Genomic DNA, 26,927 nt, shown 5'->3' on the forward strand with positions numbered 1-26,927 from the left:
TTGTTTATGTCCCTGTACTTTGGTTGGTTTGTTACTTTTACATTTACAGATATACCTAGGCTTTTTCTTCTATATACTCTTTTTTTTTTTTTTTTTTTTCCCCCCCCCCCCCCCCCCCCCCTGTCGGATGCTCATGCACAAAATCTTTGATCCCGACAGCTGGTGTGGGTAGCCGATTGTTACTTTGTACGTATACGACCGAATTTTTCTTTGCAGTAACTAATTTCTCTGATATTGGTGCAATTAGGGAGAATGTGTAAGAGCAGGGGTCAGCCGACCAATTGCTGAGTTGGTACCTTCGTATTTCATGGATCGGTTGGCTCGGTTGGATGCCCAAACGCGCTGGATGGTAGATACGCCGGCGGCTGAGCGTGAGGGGTGTGGGACGGGTGAAACATATTAGAGGGGATAAGGATTAGGAACACCACGCTTACCTTTGCAGCAGGCAGGTCTTGAGGGTTGAATCTATGCTTTCTTTTGCTCGTGTGGTAACCTTGCGGTCGGGTTTAGCTAGGTAGTCTTTTGGTCAGCTGGTCAAGGACTTCTCTTAATCCAAGTTCTCCGTTACTGACTCTATAGCCCAAATGAGACTCCTAGACGGCCGTAGCCTCTAGGTTCTTTGGAATCAAGCATCAAGTCCTGAATAGGTCTCGCCTCGAGGATGAGCGATGAACGCGACGTTACATGCCCTATAATAAAGTACGTACCGAGTAAGTACCTCAGAATCGCACCTCGGGATTCTACCTATCATTAGGGCTAGTTCGCCGGGCAAAACAGAGAAGAATCAGGTAGACATTATTATTACTTTCTTATTAGCGACTCTGTTTAAGATGAGAAAGGAAATATGTTCACTTCCGAATGGGAGCTCCCCACGGCATGTATCGCAGCTAGTAGGAGTCGTAGGAAATTGATCAATTTCTTTCATTAGAAGGTCCCAAAAACGTGGTGTCAAGTAAACATGTGTTGATAGACGTCATTACAACGTACTATCTGTGGCTTAGCTTTTGGAATAGAGTGTCAAGCACCCGTCGCAAATTTATTGTTCATGCATAACTGGTCTGAAGTCGCAAGAGTGAAGTGCTAGTAGTTGGCTTGGTCTCGATACTATTTGAATAGCTCTTGTTCTTATTAGGACATGCCGTTTCCAAGTTAAGTATGGCGTCCTAGTAGTCGTAATTTCATCACAGTGAGCGGCTGGCAAGATAGACTCTTACATGTGCTCAAAAGGCCGGTTTGATGTCGCTGACGTCGCGACTTATCCGATGACGATCCGGATAGGTCTGCCTGAAATAAAGTACGCATGTGCTTACTATGCATACTCATTGCGGTATTGATGTTGAAAATGGGAGGAAGGGAGATGATCAAACGGACGAGAAACCTGGTCAATTTCGTCCAACGGATGCTACATACCAGATCTCAAGAGATCCTTCATTGGCCTGGCGGTTAAGGTGGCCAAAGTGTATTTTGCAACTGTAAAATAAAATGGAATCATTCTAGAATATGATGATGGCATGGTAAGAAAAGCCGAAGTAGGAGAGAGCGCCGAGAAGGATGTCTATTTTTTTTTTTATTTGGACTGGTTCGACAGGTTGGATCGGTAGCAAAGAAGGAAGGGAAAAAGGAAGGTAATCTTGGTCCCAATGGCCAGGAATTCACTCCATAAGACCTAGTAGCGTGTAAATTTCCATGCCCTAATACAAATACAGTATAGTGTGGAATCTAGCCTAGTAATAAAACTCACACGTGCTAGGTACCTATAGTGCAGGTACATTTATAGATACATCTATATGTACTTCAGCGTGTAACTTAGCGGGGTCCCCACCCCCATTCGAAAGGACCTAGAGCCCCGCGAGTTTAAAATGTCTAAAAGATCTAAAAGATCTAAAATACTTTTTTAAAAAAACGTGGTCGGTCCGAATATCTTCAATACACAATATTTAACCTTATTAGAACTTAGCTCTCCCTGATCACAGCCGCATCCCGTGATACATATGGACTAAAAGCGGAATATGTATTAACTATGTTCGCCAACATCTAATAGTTTCCTTATGCTCGGCGTAAATGCGGGCACCTTTCGGATGGCATAGGCTCAAAACGTACATAACTCATCTAGCTAGCCCTTAGCGCAGCGTCCAGCAGCATCTAGCAGCCCCAGGTTCTAATTACGCCCAGGTTTATAGCTTCCTTTTCCCCAGTCCCCAGATTCTAATCAATAAACCACACACTCGGGTACGAGATGAGTTTCGGATCACCCGTCAAATATGCAGGTAGGAATGGGGAAGGGGAATCAAATCACCTACCTATGTCGAACCCACGAGGCGATCGGCCACTGGAATCTTTCCTCTGCATGCTTCATACCTACGTCGTACAATATCAGTGAATGATACGACTCTCGGAACATCCCGTTACCGAAAACTCGGAACTAAACAATCTCCATATCTCTAGAATACGGAGAAAATTCCTACTTTTTCACTGACTATTTCTCGGCCCTGCTAAATTAGACCCTGGTCATTTGGTCCATGTTCGACTTTCCCTCCTATTCGTGGTGTTTTGTCTACCGAGGCCCAGAGGGAGGTATCCTTGTCCAAGTATAACTATTAGTCTTCCTTCGGCGTACGCTAGCCCTAAATCCCATCGCTAACACAACGCGTTTGATCTCGGCGGTTATACCTCCTTGGACTCAACGATATTTCTCGCTCCTTATGGTCTCGCTTAGCAGGGAAAATGGGACTACAATGTGACTAGCGGCTAAATACGAGCAAGAGGGAAAAGTTATCATCTGGCATCATGATATTGTGAATGCCTATAGAATCGTTATTGAGGGTTACCTAAATAGTGATGACGAACGACCAAACTTAGCGTTATCTAAGGATATAGTTTCGACCATATTTATCATCTCTGTTATACGTCCTGTCTCAACATGATTCTCCTGCCATCTTACGTGTAACCGAGTTTGAACTAGCCCATATATATAGGCCATCCTTCGTCTTAAAGGAGCTGGTCGCGTGATGCGGTCAAAATTACGCCTTACGAAATGAACCCTAGATATCTCGAGTGGAGAGCCGAGGTGTCGAGGGTCATACGGCTGTACCAAAGTTACTTTGGATATGTCTCTATTCTCATCCCCTGCGGGTATCTAGCGATTCGCTGTCGGAGTCACTTGAATATATCATTCTTCTTCGTTTATCTCACCTTACTTGATCATAAGTAATATTTGAACCTGACCAACAAAGGACTAAGTGGGTATTACCGGGTACGCGACGCTTACCTAAGCAGGCCATCTAGGTTAATCCAAGTCACAGATCTCTTTCAATTATGGACCCAGGCAAACGCCCACAGACAGGTAATGTGTTTACCAAGTTGAGTATCTATCTTAATATTGCATAGCCTTGCTGTACCTTAATTACTTACACAAGTAAGCAAACATACAGTCGTGATTGTAAAGTAATACGCAAACTCCCCTCGACCAATTCCAATGTATGCATACAAGAGCATATCACATCGTGTCCTTATTCTCATAAGCCGTGCGCAGTTTTGTCACACTCATCTTCCTTCTACCTATTAGACTTACGTTCCGTAGATGTAATTCGCCATCAATTGTAAACTCGGCCATCTAAACGACACACTCGAGTTTTCCTATACTCCAATGCATGGGGCAATAATAGTGTTCTCGCGTTTCAGGCCCGACGCTTCAAAACCGACGAGCTTCAACACAAGGGAGAACGGAATGGTGGGGAAAACCAGGTTGATTTTGGGTATAATCCTCTATCCATATCGTCGAACAAAACCACGCTCCTTATATACCCTTTAGACATGATTGAAAACCCTGAACAATCTAGGATTTTGATACTGGCTTTTTCTGTCGTGTCGTGTGGTTCGGCCCCGTTTAGCTCTTAAGTCGATAGCGTCCTCGTTCGTCGTCCGCCTCGTTCTACTTCTGGAAAAACCAGCTGCTTCTCTTACCGGCATTGCCTTCGTTTTGTAGGTTGGCGATGGTTGGAACTTGGGCTGGTGCATCTCCAGCGCCACCTCCACCACGGAGAGGTTTCGCAATGCGACTGCCCGCGTTAGCAAAACTGAATCCACCAGCGCCAGACGGCGAGTTTAAGCCACGAGTTGATCCAGCCTTAGCCGCCTCGAGACGCTCCTTAACCGCAGTAAGTTGTGATTCGAATCTGACGGTAATGTTAGTAGACGATAACAAAACAGCGGAGGGGAAAACAAACCGGTGATTGGCGGCGGTTAACTTCTCCTGACTATCTTGCAGCAAGCTCTCTAAACTAGAGATACGCTCGTTCCTTGCAATGAGTTTTCTTTCAGCTATGGCTACCTCCTTCTTTAGACTGCTGTTTTGTTCGACGAGTTGTCGTTGAACCTGAGTCAATTGCTCTAAATTACGCTCAAGGAACGCCATCTTCTTTTGTTGGGCACGATTGTTAGACGACCGTAGTACATTATTATACTGCTCTCGAGTCTCATCAAGCGAAATTTCTAGTTCAACGACTCTCTCGCACCTGTTCTGCAAATCTCGCATGAGGCTCTTCTTCATGACGTCGAACTCGGCGATTTGCTGCTGCATCGTCTTGCCGTTGGCCAAACCTGGGACACCGCTATGTAGGGACAGCTCCGCTTGTCGTACGATACCTTGAGTCTCCACCAACTTAGCCTTCAGATCTTGTAGATCATCCGGTGGAATAGGGTCTCCTGATGAGCTTTGCTCGTAGAGGGCCTCGACTTGTTGAATAGCGTTGGTTATTGATTGCTCATTAGCACTGAATGCTTCTCCACCAAGATCGAACCCTGCCATCATCTTAGCCATCTTCTCGGCCTTTTTCTTCTCCTTATCGTCCAAGACGACGCTTGTCTCTTTAGCGCTCATCTTAATATCCAGAAGCTGTTGTTTCACCTCATCCAGCTCTGTGGTTAGTTCCGAATTTGCCTCTTTCAAGGCATCCATCGTAATCTGGGCCTCCTTGCTTTCGAAAGTGAGGCGCTCGAGCTGCATTTTAGCCTCGTTGACCTCGGTTGTCAACCGCTCGTTCTCTTTGCCCATCTTGCTGTCATGCTCCTTCAAGAAAGATAGTTCTTCCTTAGATTCTTGGAGGGACTTCTCGGCCGTTGCAACAGCTGATTCCTTCTCTGCTAATTGATCTTGCAGTTCATTCTCTCTTCGGAGAAACTCCTCTCTCTCGTCCTTATCTAAAGGTAAACTTGGAGTTCCTGCACGTTCCGTTAATGCAGGCGTTTCGGAACGACTTTCGGGTATTAACCGAGATGGAGTCGAAGGTCGATGAGCTTTCGTGTCCGCCCGTGTGCTCACAACACCATCAGCTGACATTGCTTGCACCCATCGCTCCTTAGGGACAGTTTCGCCACCGCGCCATAGTTGAAGTTCCCCCTCGAGATTTGAAATATACGTTTCAAAAGTTGTGATATTAGATTTGGCCTTGGCGAGCATAGCTTTAAGCTCGGCGGGACTGAGTTCGGCGTTGACCTTTGCCTTGTTCTTAATCGATTTAGCTCTCATACCAAACCGCAGGGTACTCAGTGTCTCAGCATCGTTGTAGCTACTTGGTGAACAATTTATGATAAGTGTGGTCCTGCTATTTCCACCAAGAGACTCTTGTAGAATTCTCGTTAATTTGGAATCTCGGTAGGGAATGTGTGAGGATTTGCCGTCGGTAAGTGCGTTGATGACCATTCCCAGGGCGCTCAAGCTCTTGTTGATCTTCTTCGCCTCCTCCAAAGTCTGGCCGCTAGCACCAGTCTTGCCAACCTTTTCGCTGCCAGCCAAGTCGACCAAGAATAACTGCCCGCTCTTCATTGAACCGGTTTCGAGGTTTTTCTGAGATATTGTAATAACAAAAATGGAATGCGAGCGAGAGGACTCTTGGTTCATGTTAGTGGCAGCGACAGCTCTTGCATTCCCACCCCTCTTCATAACCTCAAAGACCTCTTCTACACTCGAGACATAGATCTCTAGAAGACCTTTTACGTAGACACCACGGTTCTTCTCCTCGTGAACAGGCAGGTTGTCATTCTGCGGCGCTAGCAAGTCGCGGATACGCTCCATATAGATTTCCATATAACTGACTCGAACCGTATATTCAATAGTCGGCGGACTTGACATGATACTGCTGAAAATTTGCTCCACGATGCGGGGTGTGATACCTTTTCCTTCCTCGTCTTCTATACTCGTTCCCATCATCGTGTAAGATTTTCCTGCGCCCGTCTGACCATATGCAAAGACTGTTCCATTGTAACCGTTAAGGATGTCGTCGACGGTGGGCTTGATCGAGTAATCAAATATATCAACCTGTTTGCCTTGCATATCAAACACGCGGTCAAACGTGAAACTACCAGCAGCTTCTGCCGACTAAATATTGAATAGCTTCGTTAGCACGAGGAAAAGTGGAAATGAATGGGGGACGGGAAGCACGGCTGGTAGACGCACATTGAGGGCACATGTGTCGGGACCATCGAAAGAAACAATGGGCTCTCCGCCGGATGCCAACTCGACCTTGTTCTGCGGCCGAAAACGGGCGACGACCTTGATGCTATTTGCGCTAGCCATGATGACGTTTTGGCGTTCTGAGACGGCTACGCGCAGGGGAATGGTGTGAGAAGAGGCGGCCTAGTTCATGTTACGGAAATTGAGGGGAAAAGTAAGGGTTTTGCAAGTATAGACACAGCTCGGCCGATAGGACGGCGGGCAAGTCGGGGAAGAAAAAGATGCCGTAAGATAACAATAGATTTCTTGATTTATGCTGTGCTATGTTTGAGTATTGCTGATGCAACCGGGTGAGGCGCAGAGGGAGGGAGTCGCGTCAATGTTGGAGTCGGCGTTGTATTGGGAGAAAAAAGGCGGCGTTTACGTTTTCGGCAGGTTTCGGCCTGTGCCTGAGGTCCAAATGTACATACAGTACTGCAAGTACTGTACCTGTCCAGGGGAACTGTTGCTAGCTGCACCATGTAGGCGTACCTATGCAAGGAAGTCAAGAAGCTACGATTGGTTCAACCACTTTGGATATGCTCAGGAAGGTGCTATACGTACCTACCCTACTAGCGCTTTCATGCGACGGTATATTTCCTCCAAGGTTTCAGAAATATGCAGTTTTACTAACATTGAATAGAACCTTTTAGATGTACATATGGATGTACATTCTGCAAGACTTCCACCTCTAACCAAGTACACATGTACTGTGCATCGTCCAAAATCTAGCCTTCGGAAGGGAAACACCTAGCGCAAATATTAAAAAAAGACCTGTTTGTTTATAGTGGACAGTACAGGAAAGTACAGCTAGATTTTTATATTCCGTAAGACCTAGGCCCCGTAATTTTTAAAATTCGGTTCTTTATTATTAGAAATGCGAACTTCACATGTACCCTGCAACTTTAAGTTGCCGTTCATGCATCCACCCAGGAAAAAAACGATCATTCATCCAAGAATATCTGATATATATGCGACATACTTTTTTATAATCGTTGTCATTTTACCTTACATGTATCTGTTACAAAATCACGTAAACTACCCAAGCAGGTGTATATTATTCCCAGTATACGCAAAAAAAAAAAAAAGGCCTGGGCTGATGCAGACTTGTTGGGATATCTCCCATATAAAGCATGACTCCCTTAACAATTAATTCCCCAAGCATCAAGGAGGGTAAGGTTCTCTTATAGATACCTCGAGCTATGAAATATGAAAATCATTCCTGTTCGACGCCTACCTAAACGCCGAGCCCTAGCGACGCCCCTTTAGAGATAATTCTTACCATCAGAACCTGAATGGTTCCACGTCAAACTTCCGTTGGGATTCTTAAATTCCAGCCGTAGGGAATCCATTCGTCTCCCCAAATGCGAATGTCGTGATTGAAGACGTGTACCATACGCCTTAAGCAAGTGACAGTACTGAGCGTCCCATTTGCGCGATGAAAGACATATTTAATCCTCCCAGCTCTTCTCCACAGTCTCACGCACCCTTTTAGTGTATTCCTTTCGATTGTCCTTGTAAAGATTGGAAGCTTCCACGTTCGCAGGGGAACCGGTATTGGGGTCATTGAGCAAACTTCGATGTCAGATATGTCAGCATTCCGTAAGATACGATAGTAAGCATATACCAATTCTTGCTCACCTTTGAATGCTTGTCAAAACAGCCGCCACATCGTATGTGGGACTCCATCGATTCTGTAGGATGTCTAGGCATAGCTCGCCGGTAGCATAGACATTCGGGTGGAACATTTGGCTGATAAATTTAACGGCGGGTGGCTTGTTCGGATACTGCTCTTCAAAGTGCATGACTAGTCGGAAGGTTCCATCTTCGAATGGCGTATCAGCGGGCCCAATAATTACGGCATTCCTATTCAGATCCGTCGTTAGCTTATGTATTGCGCTGAGAGGTTTCGAAAGTTCGGCCACGAACTTACCAAGTCATGACATTGTCGGGGACAGGGGACGCAGACACCCCAGCTGGAGGGTCGGTTTGCATGCGCTAGAATGCTTCGTCAGTGTTGTTTCTGCTAAAAGGAGAAGATATTGTGAACCTTGAAGTCACGCATTAAACGGCGGCGTGCGGCAGTCGACATATCGAGCTACGTCAAGGAGATGACGATTGAATGGTCAACCTATGAAACTTAGCCGATAGGCTAAGAAATTGCTTAGAGGCTTGGAGTGAGAATTTACTGAAATGAAGAGAAATAGAAAAGGTAGGGAAGAGGAGGCAAACGAGGTTGATTAAGAATGATGATAATAATTGGCGTTGTTCTTTGGGCGGCGACTGTCCTGATAAGACAGTATCGGTAGTGGGAAGGAATTGACGTGACAAGGGTAGTGTTGCGGCAAGTTGTACTGTACCTAGGTACTTCCTACGCGTTGTAGCACAGTAAATCCGTAACTGTGTGTGCGTGTGTGTGCGTGCGTGTGTGTGTGTGTGCTTATGGAAATACGCGTGATTATGTAAGTTGACTGTGTGGGGGGGAGGGGGGGGTGGTTCAAATTTAATGTGCTTAGGTACTTCTATACTTGTGTGTACGACGTTTTTCATTACATATAATATAGGTTTACGTCCAAATTTTAAGGCAGAACATGGGAAATAAAGCATACATTCTAATACCTACATACCTAGGTATGTATATATAAATACATGGGTCCCATGTGAAACTATCCAGGAAGGCACGTCACAACAGAATTTTTGAATGCGGGTAGTTCATGGCAAGCTGCTTCCAGGATTGGGTTCCCTCGGTTGATTGCCACGAGAGAGGGGCAGAATTGACTACCTAGGTACCTATCATAAGGGTCTATCATTCCGTTGTAAACCGAGGTGCTAGTAAGCTTTGAAAGGATAACGGTGGCCCTTTTAAACCCGTTAACATTCAAGTAAAAGCCGTGACGTTACCATTCTGCTATTTCAACTGATATCAACTCAAAACATTCTAACAATTTCTATATTTTCCTACTGTAGATCATACTCATGATATTTGTTTTCCAATGCGCCAAAATAAACAATGTTGCGACCTAGTGTATTAAGATACAGCTCCAAACGCCCATCCTTTCGGAACGGGGCTCGGGCTTTCCCTCGGTCACGATACTTCTCAATACAGATTCCTCAACGACAAGAAGTACGGGATGCATATATTTTAAGTGCCTCCAGGACGCCTACTGCGAAGGTAACAACTTGATCCCGAAATAACCATCAATACCGAAGTCACTAATATAAAAACTAGTTTAATGGCTCTTTTCTCACTATATCTGCTCCACAGCTTGCTGCTGTCGCTATTAAGTCTGCTCTAGAAAAGTCTAAAGTCCCAGTTAAGGATGTCACGGATGTATACATGGGAAACGTCTTGCAAGGGTCAATTGGCCAAGCTCCTGCCAGACAAGCCGTCATTTTTGCCGGTCTTCCTTCAACCGTTGAAGCAATCACCATCAATAAGGTCTGTGCGTCGGGCTTGAAGGCAGTCGTTTTCGCAGCCCAGAATATACAGCTCGGCCTCAGCGAGGTGCAAATAGCAGGCGGCATGGAGAATATGTCTCAGGTGCCGTATTATGTTCCTCGCGCGAGTACACTGCCCCCGTTTGGACACATCAAGATGGAAGACGGACTGATAAAGGACGGGTTGACGGACGTGTACGACCAATTCCATATGGGAGTCTGCGCCGAAACAACCGCCAAAAAATATGAAATATCCCGCGAGGCGCAAGATAACTACGCTATTTTGTCATACGAACGAGCTCAAGCTGCGTGGAAGGACAATGCGTTCGCAGACGAGATCGCTCCGGTCACCGTAAAAGGCCGGAAGGGTGACGCTATCATTGACACCGATGAGGGTTATTTGGATATTAAATTGGATAAGGTCTCTACCCTGAAACCTGCCTTTGTTCGCGATGGGACTGGCACCGTTACCGCAGCGAACTCGTCTACGTTGAACGATGGTGCCAGTGCTCTAGTACTAGGAAGCAAGGATGTCGCCAAAGAATTCGGAGCCGGTTCGAGAGTTCTGGCGAGAATATGCAGTTCCGCTGATGCCGCAGTCGATCCTGTAGATTTCCCCATCGCTCCAGCTAAGGCTGTGCCCATTGCTCTAGAACGTGCGGGGATTACAAAAGACCAGGTTGCCGTCTGGGAATTTAATGAAGCGTTCGCCGCTGTAATTAAGGCAAACGAGAAGGTAAGAATTAAGAACCCACCTGAAGCTGTCTAATTATTAACGAGGCGATAATAGATTCTGGGGCTTCAAAATGCTAGAGTAAATCCATTAGGCGGCGCAATTTCCTTAGGACACGCGCTGGGTAGTTCAGGATCCCGAATCCTTACAACACTATTACACCAGCTTAAGCCAGGAGAGTATGGTGTCGCCGCTATTTGCAATGGAGGCGGCGCTGCTACTGCTATCGTTGTCCAACGGATCGACGCGGTGTAGGCAAATTGGATGATTATTTTAAAATGGAAGAATGTATACGTCAATTCGTCGTATCTTACAATGGGGAGAGAGCTAATTTTATAAGTTCAGACATCCTCTCGGGCACAATTAATGCCTAATAACTGGTAATAAGACTGGTAAGCATCTAGGTTCAGCATACGTACGTTCATACATCTCTCGTGGAGTCTATAAGGCCAGGTCCATGTCGATAGGGGGTAGGTCATATACATATATGAATGTATTTGCTTATATACCAAATCATCGTAGTATACCTACATATGTAGGTAGATATTTGAATACCTAGGTAGGCATAACCTTTTTATACATATGTACGTACTAGATGACGTAACCCGTGCCCTATACATCCGTAGACGCGAACCTGCCTGCCTGCGCCAATTGATGGTCCCTTCCCCTTCCTTAATTGGTTAGTACAGTTGGGTGGATTCCTGTGCAGGGTCCACATCCTTAATTATTGTATCCGCGTACCTAGCTAGATAGGTACACATTTTTACAGCTTGCAACTTCAAGACTCGAAGCGTTGCTGTCGCATCGACTGATTAATGGATCCGATATCAGCATAACTACTTGTTGCGGAGAAGACGAAGACTCCTCGCAACATCTTCTTTTTATTACAATTGTTTTCGTTTCCTCCCTCTGGCGATCGATTACCATCAGGTTATACGTTTATACATATCCGTATAATGCCTTTAGCAAAGCCCATCCCGTAACGCGATCTCATACGGTTCTCCCATAATGTCGTTAACCACCAAATTCCTCGCTGGAATTCGCGATATACTTAAAAGTCTTGATGGAGAAGCGCTACGTGATTGGCTAAAGGTAGAGCCACCTTTGCCACAAGAATATTATGATCTGGCAGCTGAGCTCAGGAATGGCTATCAAGATGATGAGATGCTAGAAAAGCTCGTCGAGGACTCTTTACCTGAAGAAGACGTATCAGAAGGGCAGGGAACGTCGTGGCCCGGCTTCATCGCCTTCGTAAAAGATTATCTCGAATATTGGAGGGACGTAGATTTCGATGACCTCCTAAGAGCCCATCAGCTACTTACAGCATTGACTAAGTACTTTGCCCCGTCATCTTATAAGTTTCACGTCTCCTTCAGCTAACTAGAGCAGTTCATGCGCAACGGGGCTTAATAATCCTACTTATGGAACCATTATGTTACAGACAAGCATATCACTCTGCGCGTCTCTTTCGACTTTGTCTATGACGCTGAATAAACGGCCCGATTTAACAAGGAAGCTGGCTGCCTTCCATGCCGGCGACGAGGAAAGGAAATCTGTCATCGAGGTCACAGCGGAGATTATGCAGAAATTCTTCACCACATGCCTTACCGATCGTTCGAGCCCGCGGTTCGCGCAGCCTACGGGCAAAAAGGCTGGCATCTACATATTTGCCAACAAAACCTTGAAGCTTCTTACCATGGTACATAAATTTATGCAATCAACCCACGTCGGAATTTGTCATTACTAACCTCCACAATTCCTCAGAATAACAAGTCTTATTTGGCGACGCAGCTCTTAACCAACATCATGGCAAAATCTCCACCGCTGTCGTACTACCCAGCCGCTCAGAGAGTGACGTTTCTCTATTTTCTCGGTCGTTTTCACTTTAATCATACGCACTACTGGCGGGCGGCGCAATGCTTCCAAGAAGCCTATTCACAAACGCCACCACGCTTCTTAAAACATCGGCGTATTGTACTCACTTATCTAATACCCTGTAACTTTATCTTGGGTCGCCTGCCCTCTCAGGCTCTTTTACAGCGACCGGAAGCGCAATCCATGGCTCAATGTTATTCTCAGTTCTCGGAAGCAATACGCAAAGGCGATTATATATACTATCAGCACACATTTAAGCAATATGAAAAATGGCTACGAGATAAAGGTTTACCGTTGTTTACTGCCCTTCAGTACCGCATCCGACCACTGCTTTGGCGATCACTTTCTCGACGAACCTTCCTCCTGACATACACGCCACCCACCGAGGATGACTCGCGTAAAGCTGCTATATTAAAACTTGGGGATCTGCAAACCACAATGACTTATGTTCAAAAACGCCTAGAAGGATACCTCCCCGCTACACCGGCGCCGAAGGGACGACAAGCGAATGTTAACAGTTATCTATTAAAAGCCGTCTCTAACAGTGCCGGTTCCACCCCTAAAATTTCTACGCTCGTAGCTCCCCCCGGCGGACCTAAGCAGTTACCGGCAGATGAGGGTATATTGTCAGGGAACATAGCGGTCAAGGACTATCACGTCGAAAACATAGTTGCTTCGTTAATCGCTCAGGATCTTCTCCATGGATACATAGCGCACTCTCAAGCGGTCTTCGCGATTATGGGTACGAAGCAGAAGGGCAGCGCGCTAATTGCAGGATGGCCGAACGTGAGCGAGGTGATAGATCAAAGATCAATCGAAACATTTGTCCCTGGCTGGGTTAAAGACGAATAGACGTTGTTTATATATAGCCTTGGGGATGACGCCTAAGTTTGATACACATTTCAAACTCAACCGCACCTAGAATACTAGACATAGAGCAAGGATGATGATATTCAGTAGATCGGACTCATGAATGATACCCCCGTACGCACTGATCCATATTCTATCACAATACAATTCCACATATTTTAGCAGCTTTACGCATTATTATGACCTTTGAACACCATCATTCATCCGCACCAGCCGAGGAACATAACATATAACCGACACTAAAAGAATATATGAACATAGTAGTAACATATAGCGTCTAGTTATGTTAAACTTGCGTAAAAATGAACGCCTTCGCGTACCGAGCAGCAACCACTACGACATGTCATTATTAATCCATGAATAATGTTTGAGGCTGAGAACAACGAAGTTGGGGCACCGTCAAATTATCTGACAGTCTTACCAATACAATTTTCAGCATATTATAGCAAAGCAACAATCTAATCATTAGCCTCAACATAATTATAAATAGTTATAACTAGGGTGTTTAATCTCGACTAGACACGCCACAATTGAACACTGACAAGTGCCGGCATCGACGAAACGTGCTATGGCAGAAAATATGCCTGAATCACGACAAGCGCAGAGGTACAAAATCTCCAACTTCCAAAAAAAAAAGATAGTACCATTAAACCCAGAAATTTCCCGGCCGCGACACCCCCAACTTAGGTATCATAAGTACAAAATCTGATTCGCGTCTCGTCTTATTCATACGCCCCTCGGCCCCCAAACCAGGGCTTTCTCAGATAAACTAGTACTCGCTCCATCGAAAACATTCAACTCCACATCTCACTGTCGAACGTAGAATAACACTTCAAGATGGCAGCGAAGCTTCAAAACATCCAATCGCAAACGCTCTCCATAAAACAGGGTATAGGAGGAAAATAAAAAACAATGCGGCTCTAGGTGAGCAAGAAGGATATCCCAAGAAGATAAATATACGATAATTCCAAAGAGTTTCGATAGCCAGACAATAGATAATAAACACTACTGAATAAATGATTCGTTATATGTGACGGGCCCTGGGGGGGCATCATGAGCATCCCAGGCTGAGGAAATTATGCGAGCGAAGGGGCGCGCTACCGCGATGAGATAGAAATGTATATACTGGACGGCATCCGCAGTCGTATATACGCCAAATAGAGAATAAATAAAGTTCAACCTTCTCCGCAACCAAGGCAGAGAGTTAGAGCTCCTGAGAGGGACAGTAAGAAGTAGGCAAGGCGGAGAACAGCTCACGCCTACATGCTCCACTTACTTACAACCGAGCCATTTCAGAGCAAGTAACTAGCAGCCACAAATGCGACAATAAGGCCCGCAATCGCAGCACCACCCTGACGTTGAGCAGCGCCTTCGTTTGTATTCGATGTCGTTGAAGCGGGTTCTTCACCGCTAGTCGAAACGGGAACGGGGGTAGGAGTCGAGGAAGGCCCGGCCCATGAAAAGCTTGTACTAGAGGTTCCGTTCTCCTGGAAAACTCCTCCCAGGTAGAGTGACGCACTAGGGCTACTCGAGTGGCTGGACGGCGAGTGAGTGCTAGACGCTATGGTGCTACTGGTTGATGACGCGGTCACAGACGTTTTGGACGAGGTTGATACGGTGGTCGTGGAGGGCGTAGATGTCGTGCTCGATGGCGTTGAACTCGAAGTGCTAGATGTGCTAGGGGTTGGAGTAGATGTAGGAGTGGAAGAAGATACAGGCTGGGAAGAACTCGACGCTCCAGCATCTCCTTCAGAGCCGTCCAAGTTAAAGACGACGATGTTGGCCTTGGTGCCGCTGGGAACGGTGACGACGCAGAAATCGGAGCCACCAGCACCGGTTGCTTTGTTGTCACTTTTCACACCAGATCCATCGATCTCGCATTTAGAACCATTGCAACCTCCTTCTGGACATTCGACTCTAAGACCAAAAGTTGGTTTGGTGTTGAAAAGCGAAGAACTCTGCCACACCGGGTTTATTCCTAGTTTGACATAGGTCGAACCATCCGCGACCGTATTAGCACCAGCGACATAGGGAGACCAATTACCAATCGGCTTCGACTGATCTCCCCAGTGGCATCCCTCCTCTGAGCCAATTCCGGGGGCATTTATATAGAAACTAAGCGGCATTAATAAGGAGAAACGGCTTATATAAAGAAAGGGGCACTTACTGAGCTGCCGTAGCATCCCAATAAGACATATCCGGTACAGCCAAAATAGCAGTATCAAAAACATCGGTTGGGATGATCATATCTTCGTAGCCTGGGAGACAAGTCTGACAGAAAGATACCACCTTCCCGGCTTTATTAACAGCCTCCACGGCACCGGTGCCGTCAACGCACCACGGTTTGTTTTTGAAGGGAACCTCGATCTCTCCATCTTCGTTACAATAGACACCTCCGTACTACAACATGATTAGCGGATCTATCGAAGCATTCCAAGAGATTATTGACTACTAACGGTTGATTGTGGGAACGTGTATGTTGTACCTGGCTTCCACTGCGCCATTACCTGTCCGGATGGACAAGCGATAGGACACCACGTACCCGAAACGCATTCTTGATCAGGGGCTAACGCCCAACCACCATTTAGGGCAGATGGGGTAACAGCAAACAATCCCTCATCATCTGGGAACTTGCATTTCCTCTTGCCATCTCGCGACACAAGTGCCGAACTATTTCGCTCGCTATACTTCGGGTTGTAAGAGGTTTCGAGATGGACTTCATGGTGGCCATGGCTGTGCTTCTTCTCCAGGTGAAGATGATGATGTCGATGTTGAGCAGTAGCAGCGCATAATTGGGCATCTAGAAGGAGGACTGCCGATCCAATAGCAGTGTTTATCGTTGTGATCTTCATGATAGATCTCGGGAATGATTTCGTTTCAAACGAGTGTAAGTGTGCTCCGAACAGGTAAAACTAGAAGCGCATGCCCCTCTATTGGCGCATCGACAAGTGATCAACGAGAGGATCAACACTAGAGACGACGATCGATCGATATCCTGAATTGTGGACGCTGGATGAGGAAGAGCGTAGACACGGAGCAAGTTGGAAGGATTCTAAGATAAGCGCAGAATTTGTTTTAAATGAGTGGCTAGGAGATGATTCTCCACGATAAGGAGCGACAATTAGCAAGCAAAAGGCAAAGCGAGGGTAAAGGAAAAAACAAAAACGAGGGATTTAGGACCGCGATGTTCGAAAGGAGAGACGAGTAGGAGACGAGAGGGCGAAGACTGGGGTGCAAAGACGAAAACAGCATAGGAGCCAGGAAGTTGCGCATTGGGCAATGCCTCCAGGGGTATATTGGCAAGTCGCAAGGTGTACTAGTATTGCCATTGGTCAATATATGTAAGGTTTAGTGAGCTCCATGGGCCAATGTCCAATAAGGAGGAGCAAATAAATGGCTTAAGAAGGACAGGTGGATATAATTTCCATAATGGGATAACCGAAAGTATAGAGCTACAAGGATGGGCTTATCAAATTTCCTTTTTCTAACAAGCTTTTCCTATCGATCGGGTTTAATGCAGGTACTAGAATCATGTCGCGATTAGTTTGCCTGAGATTTCTTAGGTTATTATGTCATTTTTTAAACCCATTTTTAAAATCCTTTTTTATCCTTTTTTAAGAAATTTTTATTAAAAAATAAAAAAATATATTTTTATTAAATATATTTATTAATATATAATTTTTATATAAATTATTTTTTAATTATTATAAAATTAATCATTTATTTAAATATTATATAAATAAATTCATTTATAAAAGGAAGTTTATTTAAAAAAGTTTTTTTTTTAAATTTATTATAAAATTAAATATAATAATATGTTATAACCTAGGAACCCACACCTACTTTTAAAGGATGAATGAGGGCTTAAAATAATTAATAATAATATAACCTTAAATACTTAAATGTATTAACTAATAACACATTTAACATAAAAAACACATTTAACACATTTAATATGAAAAACATATTTAATATATCTAATATAAGAAAAGGAAGGAAGGATATTTATATAAATTATTAAAATCTCTTATATATTTAATCACTCTTTTTATAATTCTTTAATTATCAATTTAAAATTTTTTTTTAAATATAATAAAAAAGTTTTAAGCCTTTTTAATAAATAAAACCTAATTAATTATTTAACCTATTATTAATATTATTATTTTTAAATTAAGATATTTTAAATTAATTAATTTAATAATGATTATATCTTTTTAAGACATAGGTTTATTATATTTTAATAATTCCTTAATTAATATTAATATTAAGTTAAGAAGTGATATAAACCATTTATAAGATATCCCATTACTATTATTAATTAAATCTTTTTTTATTTTATTAATTTTTAAAAAAAAATCTTTATACTTTTTAAGAATTATTTTTTAAAAAATATTATAATTAAATATGGAATAAATTAATTAATTTTAACATAGAAAATAAAGAAAAATTAAATAAAAAAGAATTTTAAAATAAGGATCTAAATAATTTATAATAGCCTAATCTATTATTATCTAAAATATCCATATTTATTTATATTACTTAAAACTTATTATTAATAAAAGAAATATTTCAATTCATTAATAAAATGATACCTCCTAGGATATATTTATAAGCCCCAGAGTCAGAGACTTAAAAGGAAATTAACATCAAGGTAGGAGAGGATGACTAGGAGGAGGAAGAGATTCCTGATTAACAAGTTAAGACAGTGGTTGTTATTAAGGAAATTAAGAAGTTTAAGAAAGAATTAATATTAAAAGAGGCTAGATTAAAGAAGGTCCTTAAAAGGTTCCTATTAGGAATCTTTTAATAATTAATATCTTTTTAATAATTAACATCTTTTCAGCCTTTAACATCTTTTAAACTACCAGATAATAATAATAATAAAAATAAATAAAATAAAAAGGAAAAAAAAAAGATCTTAATTAAAAAAGAAAAGAAGAATAATCCTTTTTTAATTTATTAAGGAATATAAATTAATAAATCCATTAATTTATAATAAAATTTTAAATATTAAAGATTGGTTTATATATATAAAATTTTATTTATTTTTTTATAAAAAAAATTTATTATAAAAAGAATAATAAATATTTATTATTATTTAATTCTTAAATAAAACTACCTTTATATGATTTTAGCCTATTCTGGAGAACCATTTCAATATCATTAAAAAAGAATTAAAAAAATCTCAATATATTTTCAAACTATATGAACATTTTAAAAACAAAATAAAGATAATGTTTAATAAATTATTTAAAAAAGAAAAAACATAAAAGACCATCCATCATCTTAGATAAAAAGGATAGGTTACCTTTTATATGATAGAATTTAAATAATTTGTAATTATAAAATAACTATTTAAAAATATACAATTTAATTACCTTTATAAAAAAATAGTTACTTAAATAAAAGATAAACTTTCTAAAAAAGAATAACCTATTATCATTAATAAATATATAATTAAGGTAATTCTTTATAATAATAAATCATATAAAAGATATGATGGTTATATATTAAAGAACACGTGATTTATTTAATTATCATATTCTCTTTTAAATATAATAACCTTATTATATACTTTTATAAATAAAACTTTCTTCCTTAAATAACTTAATATACATTATCTTATCCCTGTTATTTTATTCTTTTCTTTATCTTTATTTTACTTTACTTATATACATACTTACTAACACTAATTAATATTATTAGATATTTCAATAATATAAATTAACAAGGTTAAAAAAATCATTATTATAATAATTTAAAAGATTTTATCATAATAATATAATTAATAATAATATCTACCTTTATTACTTTTTAAATCTATGATAGATTATAATTTTATATTATTATAAAACCTATTTAAATTATTATTTTTATATTATAATTTAAAATTATCATTTATAATATCCTTAATTACCATAGTTATATCACTTATATATTTTATAATGGCATAAACAAAAAATTTAACATAAATATAAGCTTATAATATAATAAATAACCTAATTAAAATAGAAAATATAAATAAATTATAAAATATAATATCTTTTATCCCTAGTTATATATATATTTTTTATATAATAATTTAACCATATAGTTATTAAATAGAAGATAATTAACTTGTAAATGGCTATTCTCGAATAAAAGGTAATATAAATATTATTAATATTGGTAGATATAAAAATTATTAATAAAAATATATTACATACCTGTATTATAAAAGAAATAATAAATGAGTATTAAGAATAATTTTAAGGATTTATGGTAATAAATTTTATAAATATATTAAAACAATTACAATTAATATTATAAACAACGTTAATATAATAAGATATTTATGTAAGAAGATATAATATTAATCATGTAAAAATACTTATTAATTTCATATTATTATAAGAACTATTGATATGGAATTCTAACAAATTAAAGGAAATAAAACAGAGATGGCCAAATGCCCTGACATAAAGGATATTAATTTATAATATTAAAAAAGGAATAATTTACCTTAAATTAAAAATATTTATATATATATATGCCATATTATAACAATAATAATTAATAATCTTTAATTCATAAATACTAATATATATAAATTAATACCCAATTTAATTTATCATTCCTATTAGACTACTTTTTTAACATTTATAATACATAATATCTACCTTATAAATAAAACCATTTCCTCTTATTCCAGATAATCTTTTATTAACATTCCATATACCCCCACCCTTCCAACCTTAAAGGTCTATCATATAACCTCTCTTTTAATAAGCAACTAAAACTCATAATATTTTTCCTTTTAATTAATAAGATAACTAAAATAACCCTTAAATATAACCTATTATACATTCTTTATTTCTTATCCTACTTAGGATTAACACACCTCCTTAATAAACTATAAATAACATTTACCTTAATGCCATAATATTTATAAATCAATAAAGACATAATTTAAAAAATAATCTTAAATATAATAATAACCTTATATATAAAAGATAAATTAACTTACTACCTTTAAGAAATATATTAAGACCTTTTAAGTTATTATTAAGTAATTTATATATAATATTAATAATTCCATCCAACAATATTAAATCAGGAAAAGGAAATTAACTTCCCATAAACTTCATTTCTTCCTCCCAGATAACTTTATTACCTATACTAATAGGTAGTTATCAGATTTAAACCCTTATATTTATAAATAATTAACAAAGAAATTGTTAGTAGGTACGTACGTAAATGAAAAGAAATAACAATAATAAATAAAGAAAATATGGGGTAAGACTGGTGTTATATTATTGTTTAAGGAAGGAAGTTCTATCTACATGAATAAACAAAGAAGGTAACCTATTAAAAGAAAATCATAATAATTAAATAAATCATATGTCCTTCACCTATACAACCATTATTCACTCTATTTTCTTTTTGTAATCAATTGATTATAAATTCATTACTAGCCGTACATTTCATCTATCCTTCCAGTTGTAAATTAATTTGGTTATCCTCTACTAGTCTCTTCATAATCTTATTTGGAGATACTTTTGTTATGGCATTTACGGGATTATAGTTACCATAAATCCAATAGATATCATCTATTTCTCAGTTTTTATATAATTATTTCAAAGCCATTAAATTAATTATCAATCTCTTTTTGTTAATATTATCCATCTATATTAAATATTAATATAGAAAGAAAGAATTAATATATAGAATAAGAGGGATCTTGATAAGTAAAAGGCATTTCAGAATTGTATTGATGGTATGATGGATGATATAGTTAATATTAAAGTTTTAGACCATTCTGTAAATCTTGTTAACAAGGATACTATAAATGATATTCTTGTATTTAATAGATGACCAATGGATAATATTTCTAATGATCTGGATCTTATTATCTTGGTTGGTAGGTCTTTTATTATTGAAGATAATAATATAATCAATTTATGAACTTAGGTCCTTATTATTTATAAATAATCTATTAATAAAGATATATAGGTGTAGGTCCTGTGGATCCAATTTAATATAGTTAAATCCTTATATTTAATTATTTATTTGTCATTGTATCCTGGTATTAAAAGCTTTTATTTCTTTGGGGCCTGGTTTAAGATATTAGGTTACCATAGAATAATCAAAGGCAGCTTTAGGTTAATAGATAGAGGCAATATATATGCCTTAGGCCCTCTATTCCATAAATTTCTTAATTATATTAGGGTTTTTTATATTTAAGAATTTAAATTTTTTAATTTAGCCCTTCTAAATAATGGAGATCTTAAAATCCTTATTATAAACAATAATATATAAATTATTAAAATCCTTAGATCCTAAATTTATTACCTTTTAAAGGTATATTTTGATTCCTACCTTGATAAATATTATATCTTTAGTAATAAGAAAGTCTATAATGTTTATATTAAAAGTATCATTTATTTAAAGGCTTGTGATTCCAAAAGGATCTAAATCCACCACCAGTAAACAAGGGTTAAAAGTTGATGGTTTTATATATAATTTTTATTAATAATGATATAAATAAGTTTTAAATTAATATATACCTAATTCTATAAAGCCATATAATAGTTTAATAATTTATAATAATATTTCCTCAAGATATTTATCTTTTAGTTTGGCTAATAATTACATAAAGATTATCTTTTATATTAATATTTTAGACTAAATATATACCATAGTTATATCTTATATCATGATTTTCATCCCTTGATAATATAATATAAGGATAAGAACCAATATTAATTATTAATTTATCCTTTAGATAATGGGTATATACATTATGATGAATTCCTTATCAGGGTCATTATATCCTTAGATCATAAGCTATGATTTTTTATAGGAAAAAAGGGTATTCCTGGCCTTAATTTTACAAACCATTCTTGATTTAAAGATTATTGTGCTTTGATGAATTGCCTTATTATATATTTCAGGTTATAAAATGTTTTCTTCAAATAATACATTTACTTCCTTCATATCTAATTCTTTATATAGTTTATCTAAAATGATTATTTTTCTATTCACTTATAATTTGAATATAAAGATAAGGTTATTTTATTCTTTAATTATAAGGTATAGAATAATAATGTAAAAGAGATCATTAGTATACATAAGATCTTCTTCAGGGATAATTTCAAAATTATTAGGGTTAAACAAGGGTAAAGATAATTAGACCTTAAATTTCTTTATTGATTCTGGAATTTCCTTAGGTTAAGTATATGATTTAATATGGGAGTTCTTAAATATAGATATGTTGTCAGATATATTGGAGATAATAATCATATCTTTATCTATAATTATAATAATTTTATAAGGATCTTTTTATCCTTTTTTTTCTTAATAAACCAAAATTTTATTGCTTATAAGGAATAATATAAGGAATGTTCTTTGGATATTAAGGCTATTCTATATGTTCAGGATATCTTTGATTAAATATTATGTTTTAATTCTTTTAATTTTTATTATTGCTTTTTAGATTATTTATATCCTTTAGATTTGGGATGAAATAAGTGATAAATCCATGTTAATTCTTAGGTAGGTATCAAAAATTAGAAATATAGGAACAAGCTTATCAAGATTAGTAATATCATTAACAATTTTTATTGCCATTTATAATCTAAATATCCTCAAGCCAGATTCCTGGAATTCATTAATAATGATCTTATATGCCCTATAGATGGGTCCATAATACTCCTCCACTTTACCAATGGACCAATATACTTTAACCAGCATTTAATAATAGGTGATTCCTATAATACAAATCTTATTCCTGAATTCAATATTATTAAAGTTGATATCAATATTATGAATAATGATATCCAGGAGGCCAAGGTAAATATCTATCTAGTATTGCCTTAGTATTTTTTATGTTTCTTTAATTGAAATAGTTTTTATAAAATATGTTACTTAAAAATTGATAATAATATTAACCATATATAAAACTGGTTATTCATTTAGGTATATGATATTAATAATTATCTCATAATTAAAATCTATATTAAGATCTTTTAGATTAAATCTGAATCTTTAAAGAACCTTATCCTTAATTTGATAATAATGGCAGAATTTGTTAATTTCCTTAATGTTTCCAATATTAATATTATGGCCAACCTTATCTAATAAATTATATAATTTATTTATTAAAGGATAATCAAAACAAATGTAAATTCTTTATAATTCCATTTCCATAAAGAAGGTTATACTATTGAAATAGAATTACAGATATCTCCTCTTATATATGATTATAATAATTACATTATTTTTCCTGATTAATTAATTAATAACGTTATTCAAATATATACCCAGGTAATCTATATCCCTAAGACATATAAAGAAAGAGGTATCTAATTCTATCATATAGAAATTAACTAATCTAAATGGGATTTTGATTTTAATGATTCCTAATAATTTAATTAGGGGTCTATTACCAAACCTAATATTTATTTCTCCAACTTAATTAATATTTATTTTTAATTCTTATTCAAGGAAATCCTTAATTAAAGCTTAATATTATTCTTTTCCTATAATAAACATTTTTATTATATTAATATTAGGGATAATTCTTTGAAAAATATTTTTGGCATATTAGTCTAATATGAAAATAATATTGTTCTTGGTTTCCTCAAAAAGGGGATTATTAGTGATAATCCAGTATTGATATACTTGATTTACCAAATATGTTATAATTAAATATTAATTAATTTTGATTTCTTCTATATTAGGAATAGGTTCATTATTAATCTTGTTTTCAAATTCTAAACCTTTTAGTTCTATATCTTTATAATTTATTAAAAAAATGATATATTTACCTTTATTTTATCCCTTCTTAACCTTCCATTATTTTCTTACCTTTTCTTGATCTTCTTTAGAATATTTTATAGATTAATATCTTTCCTTTTTATATATTTAATAACAATATTTCTAAATATTTATTATTTTTTTTAATTAATATCTTCCATCCTTATCCATATAATGATATTAATGCTTAATATAATATTGGTTAATATCTTTATTACTATTATTATTAACCATGAATTATTATGCTCCCTTTAAATTCTCATATATATCAATAGATGTTTGGAATTTACTAATTAATTCTTTAAATTAATATAATAAAATAAATAAAGTATATTATAATTGGGAGATATTATGACAAATATATTATATAACAGCAACTAATTATTACTCTTTTTTGAACTTTTTTCCAAAGGTTTATTAACATAATAACAATTTATTTAACATTATTTCTAATATTTTGAGATCAGTTTTATCTTTATTCTTCTTGTCAATCTTTATGTCAAAGAATGAGGTTATCATCTAATCATGGTGGTACTAAATTTTATTTTATTCTATATTAAAATATTATTCCATAATTAAATATATATTTATAAAATATTAATAATAAGATATATTATAAAAGAAATATATTATTACCTTTTTAATAAGAATGGTAAAAAAGATTATATAGAATTAAGTTTAGTAAATTCCAATTATATAACATATATCTAAAAAAAATCTAAATTTATTTTCAAAAATATTATATACTTTATTAATATAATTATTCTCAGTATTCTATACCTTTTTAAAATGATTTATTATAATTAAAGGATATATTTTATTTAGGATTTATACTAGGGAAACATTATAATAAATATTTCTTTATTAATTACCTATAGGTATGAAAATTTAAATCTAATGATTACCTACTGATATAAACAATAAAGCCATTTAGGAGGAGGAAATAAAGTTTATGGGAGATTAATTTCCTCCTCTTGGTCCAGCATTGCTGGATAGAATTGTCAATGTCATATATGGATTACCCAATAATAGCCTAAAAGGCCTTAATATATTTTCCAAAGGTGGTAAGCTAGTTTATCCTCCATATATAAAATCATTATTATATCCAGGATTATTTTCTAGATTATATCCTTATTAATTTATAAACATTATAATATTAAGATAAATATTACTTATAACTTATTAAAGGAATATATTATTCCTAAATGAGGTAAGAAATAAGGAATATATAATAGGTTATATTTAAGGATTACCTTAGTTACCTTATTAGTTAAAAAGAAAAATATTATAAATTTTGGTTATTTATTAGAAAAGAGATTATATAATATATCTTTAGGGTTAAAGAGATAAGGGTATATAAAATGTTAACAAGGGATTACCTAGGATAAAGGAAGGTGACTCCATTTATAAAACAAATATTATATATTATAAATATTAAAGAGATAATCCAATAGGAATAATAAATTAAATTAGGTATTAACCTATATACATTAATATTTATAAGTTAAAGATTATTAATTATTATTATTATAATATGATATATGTATATATGGATGTTTTTAATTTAGGGTAAACTATTCCTTTTTTAATATTATAAATTAATATCTTCTATACCAGGGTATCTAGCCATCTCTATTTTATTTCCTTTAATTTATTAGAATTCCATACTGGTAGTTCTTGTAATGATATGAGATTAATAAATATTTCTATATAATTAATATTATATTTTCTTATATAAATACCTTATTATATTAATGTTGTTTATAATGTTAATTATAATTACCTTAGTATATTTATAAAATTTATTATTATAAACCCTTGGAATTATTCCTGGTATTTATCCATTATTTCTTTTATGATATGGATATATAATATATTTTTATTAATAATTTTTATATTTATTAATATTAATAATATCTATATTACTTTTTATTTAAGAATAACTATTTATAAATTAATTATCTCCCATTTAATAACCATATAGTTAAATTATTATATAAAAAAATATATATATCTAGGGATAAAAGATATTATATTTTATAATTTATCTATATTTTCTATTTCAATTAAATTATTCATTATAATATAAGCTTATACTTATATTAAACTTTCTATTTATACCATTATAGGATATATAAATAATATAGTTGTGATAATTAATGATATTATAGATAATGATTCCAAATTATAATATAAGGATAATGATTTAAATGGATTCCATGATAATATAAAATTATAATCTATCATAAACCTAAGAGGTGGTAAAAATAAATATTATTTATTAATTATGTTACTATGATAAAGTTCTTTTAATTATTATAACAATAATTCTTCTAATCTTGCTAATCTATGTTACTAAAATATTTAGTAACATTAATTAATGTTAATAAATACATATATAAATAAAAAGAAATAATAATAATAAATAAAGAAAATATGGGGTAAAACTGGTGTTATATTATTGTCTAAAAAAGGAAGTTTTATCTACATGAATAAGCAAAGAAGGTAACCTATTAAAAAAAAATCATGATAACTAAGTAGATCATGTGTCCTTCACCTATACAACCATCAGAAATATTTATTATAACATTCCCTTAACATAAATCTTAAATAAAATATATCTTCTAATTATAATAAATTATTTTAAAAAAGTATAAAATATTAAAAACAATTATATTAGTAAAATATATAATATTATTAAAGACAAATTTAAATTCTTTTTAA

At 35.9% G+C, this 26,927-nt stretch overlaps 4 protein-coding genes across 4 annotated transcripts; 1 reads left to right on the plus strand and 3 right to left on the minus strand.

Moving 5' to 3' along the window:
• Positions 1-3,246: 3,246 nt before the first annotated feature.
• F4822DRAFT_422369 (kinesin-domain-containing protein) lies at positions 3,247-7,161 on the minus strand. Its single transcript, XM_051459885.1, has 4 exons — positions 7,055-7,161; positions 6,455-6,982; positions 4,227-6,376; positions 3,247-4,175 (listed from the first exon to the last, which is right to left on the minus strand). Exons 2-4 carry the CDS (start codon positions 6,572-6,574, stop codon positions 3,932-3,934), a joined length of 2,514 nt encoding a protein of 837 aa, XP_051308941.1. The 5' UTR covers positions 6,575-6,982; positions 7,055-7,161; the 3' UTR covers positions 3,247-3,931.
• Positions 7,162-7,347: 186 nt separating this feature from the next.
• Positions 7,348-8,957, minus strand: F4822DRAFT_422371 (ubiquitin-conjugating enzyme E2 2). The gene is made up of 5 exons (XM_051459886.1): positions 8,680-8,957; positions 8,541-8,621; positions 8,424-8,488; positions 8,132-8,356; positions 7,348-8,065 (listed from the first exon to the last, which is right to left on the minus strand). The coding sequence occupies exons 2-5, from the start codon at positions 8,580-8,582 to the stop codon at positions 7,942-7,944; spliced, it is 456 nt and encodes a 151-aa protein (XP_051308942.1). The 5' UTR covers positions 8,583-8,621; positions 8,680-8,957; the 3' UTR covers positions 7,348-7,941.
• A 543-nt stretch (positions 8,958-9,500) lies between these two features.
• F4822DRAFT_439154 (thiolase) lies at positions 9,501-13,388 on the plus strand (the record flags this gene model as incomplete). The annotated part of the gene is made up of 6 exons (XM_051462601.1): positions 9,501-9,662; positions 9,720-10,643; positions 10,719-10,847; positions 11,628-11,995; positions 12,051-12,360; positions 12,426-13,388. 6 exons carry the CDS (start codon positions 9,501-9,503, stop codon positions 13,386-13,388), a joined length of 2,856 nt encoding a protein of 951 aa, XP_051308943.1.
• A 1,310-nt stretch (positions 13,389-14,698) lies between these two features.
• Positions 14,699-16,258, minus strand: F4822DRAFT_435102 (uncharacterized protein; the record flags this gene model as incomplete). The annotated part of the gene is made up of 3 exons (XM_051462121.1): positions 14,699-15,521; positions 15,574-15,806; positions 15,863-16,258. The coding sequence occupies 3 exons, from the start codon at positions 16,256-16,258 to the stop codon at positions 14,699-14,701; spliced, it is 1,452 nt and encodes a 483-aa protein (XP_051308944.1).
• Positions 16,259-26,927: the final 10,669 nt, after the last annotated feature.

This window comes from Hypoxylon trugodes (genome assembly GCF_022578975.1).
Source record: "Hypoxylon trugodes strain CBS 135444 unplaced genomic scaffold F4822scaffold_12, whole genome shotgun sequence".
NCBI classification, from domain to species: Eukaryota; Fungi; Ascomycota; class Sordariomycetes; order Xylariales; family Hypoxylaceae; genus Hypoxylon; species Hypoxylon trugodes.

Coding starts and splice junctions, on each gene's coding strand:
- F4822DRAFT_422371 (XM_051459886.1), bottom strand. CDS start 8,582: ATGTCGACTGCCGCACGCCGCCGTTTAATGCGTGACTTCAAG. Junction 8,357..8,423: donor CCCGACAATGTCATGACTTG/GTAAGTTCGTGG, acceptor GGATCTGAATAG/GAATGCCGTAATTATTGGGC. Junction 8,066..8,131: donor GTTTTGACAAGCATTCAAAG/GTGAGCAAGAAT, acceptor CTGACATCGAAG/TTTGCTCAATGACCCCAATA.
- F4822DRAFT_422369 (XM_051459885.1), bottom strand. CDS start 6,574: ATGGCTAGCGCAAATAGCATCAAGGTCGTCGCCCGTTTTCGGCCGCAG. Junction 6,377..6,454: donor CCGACACATGTGCCCTCAAT/GTGCGTCTACCA, acceptor TTCAATATTTAG/TCGGCAGAAGCTGCTGGTAG. Junction 4,176..4,226: donor TTAACCGCCGCCAATCACCG/GTTTGTTTTCCC, acceptor CATTACCGTCAG/ATTCGAATCACAACTTACTG.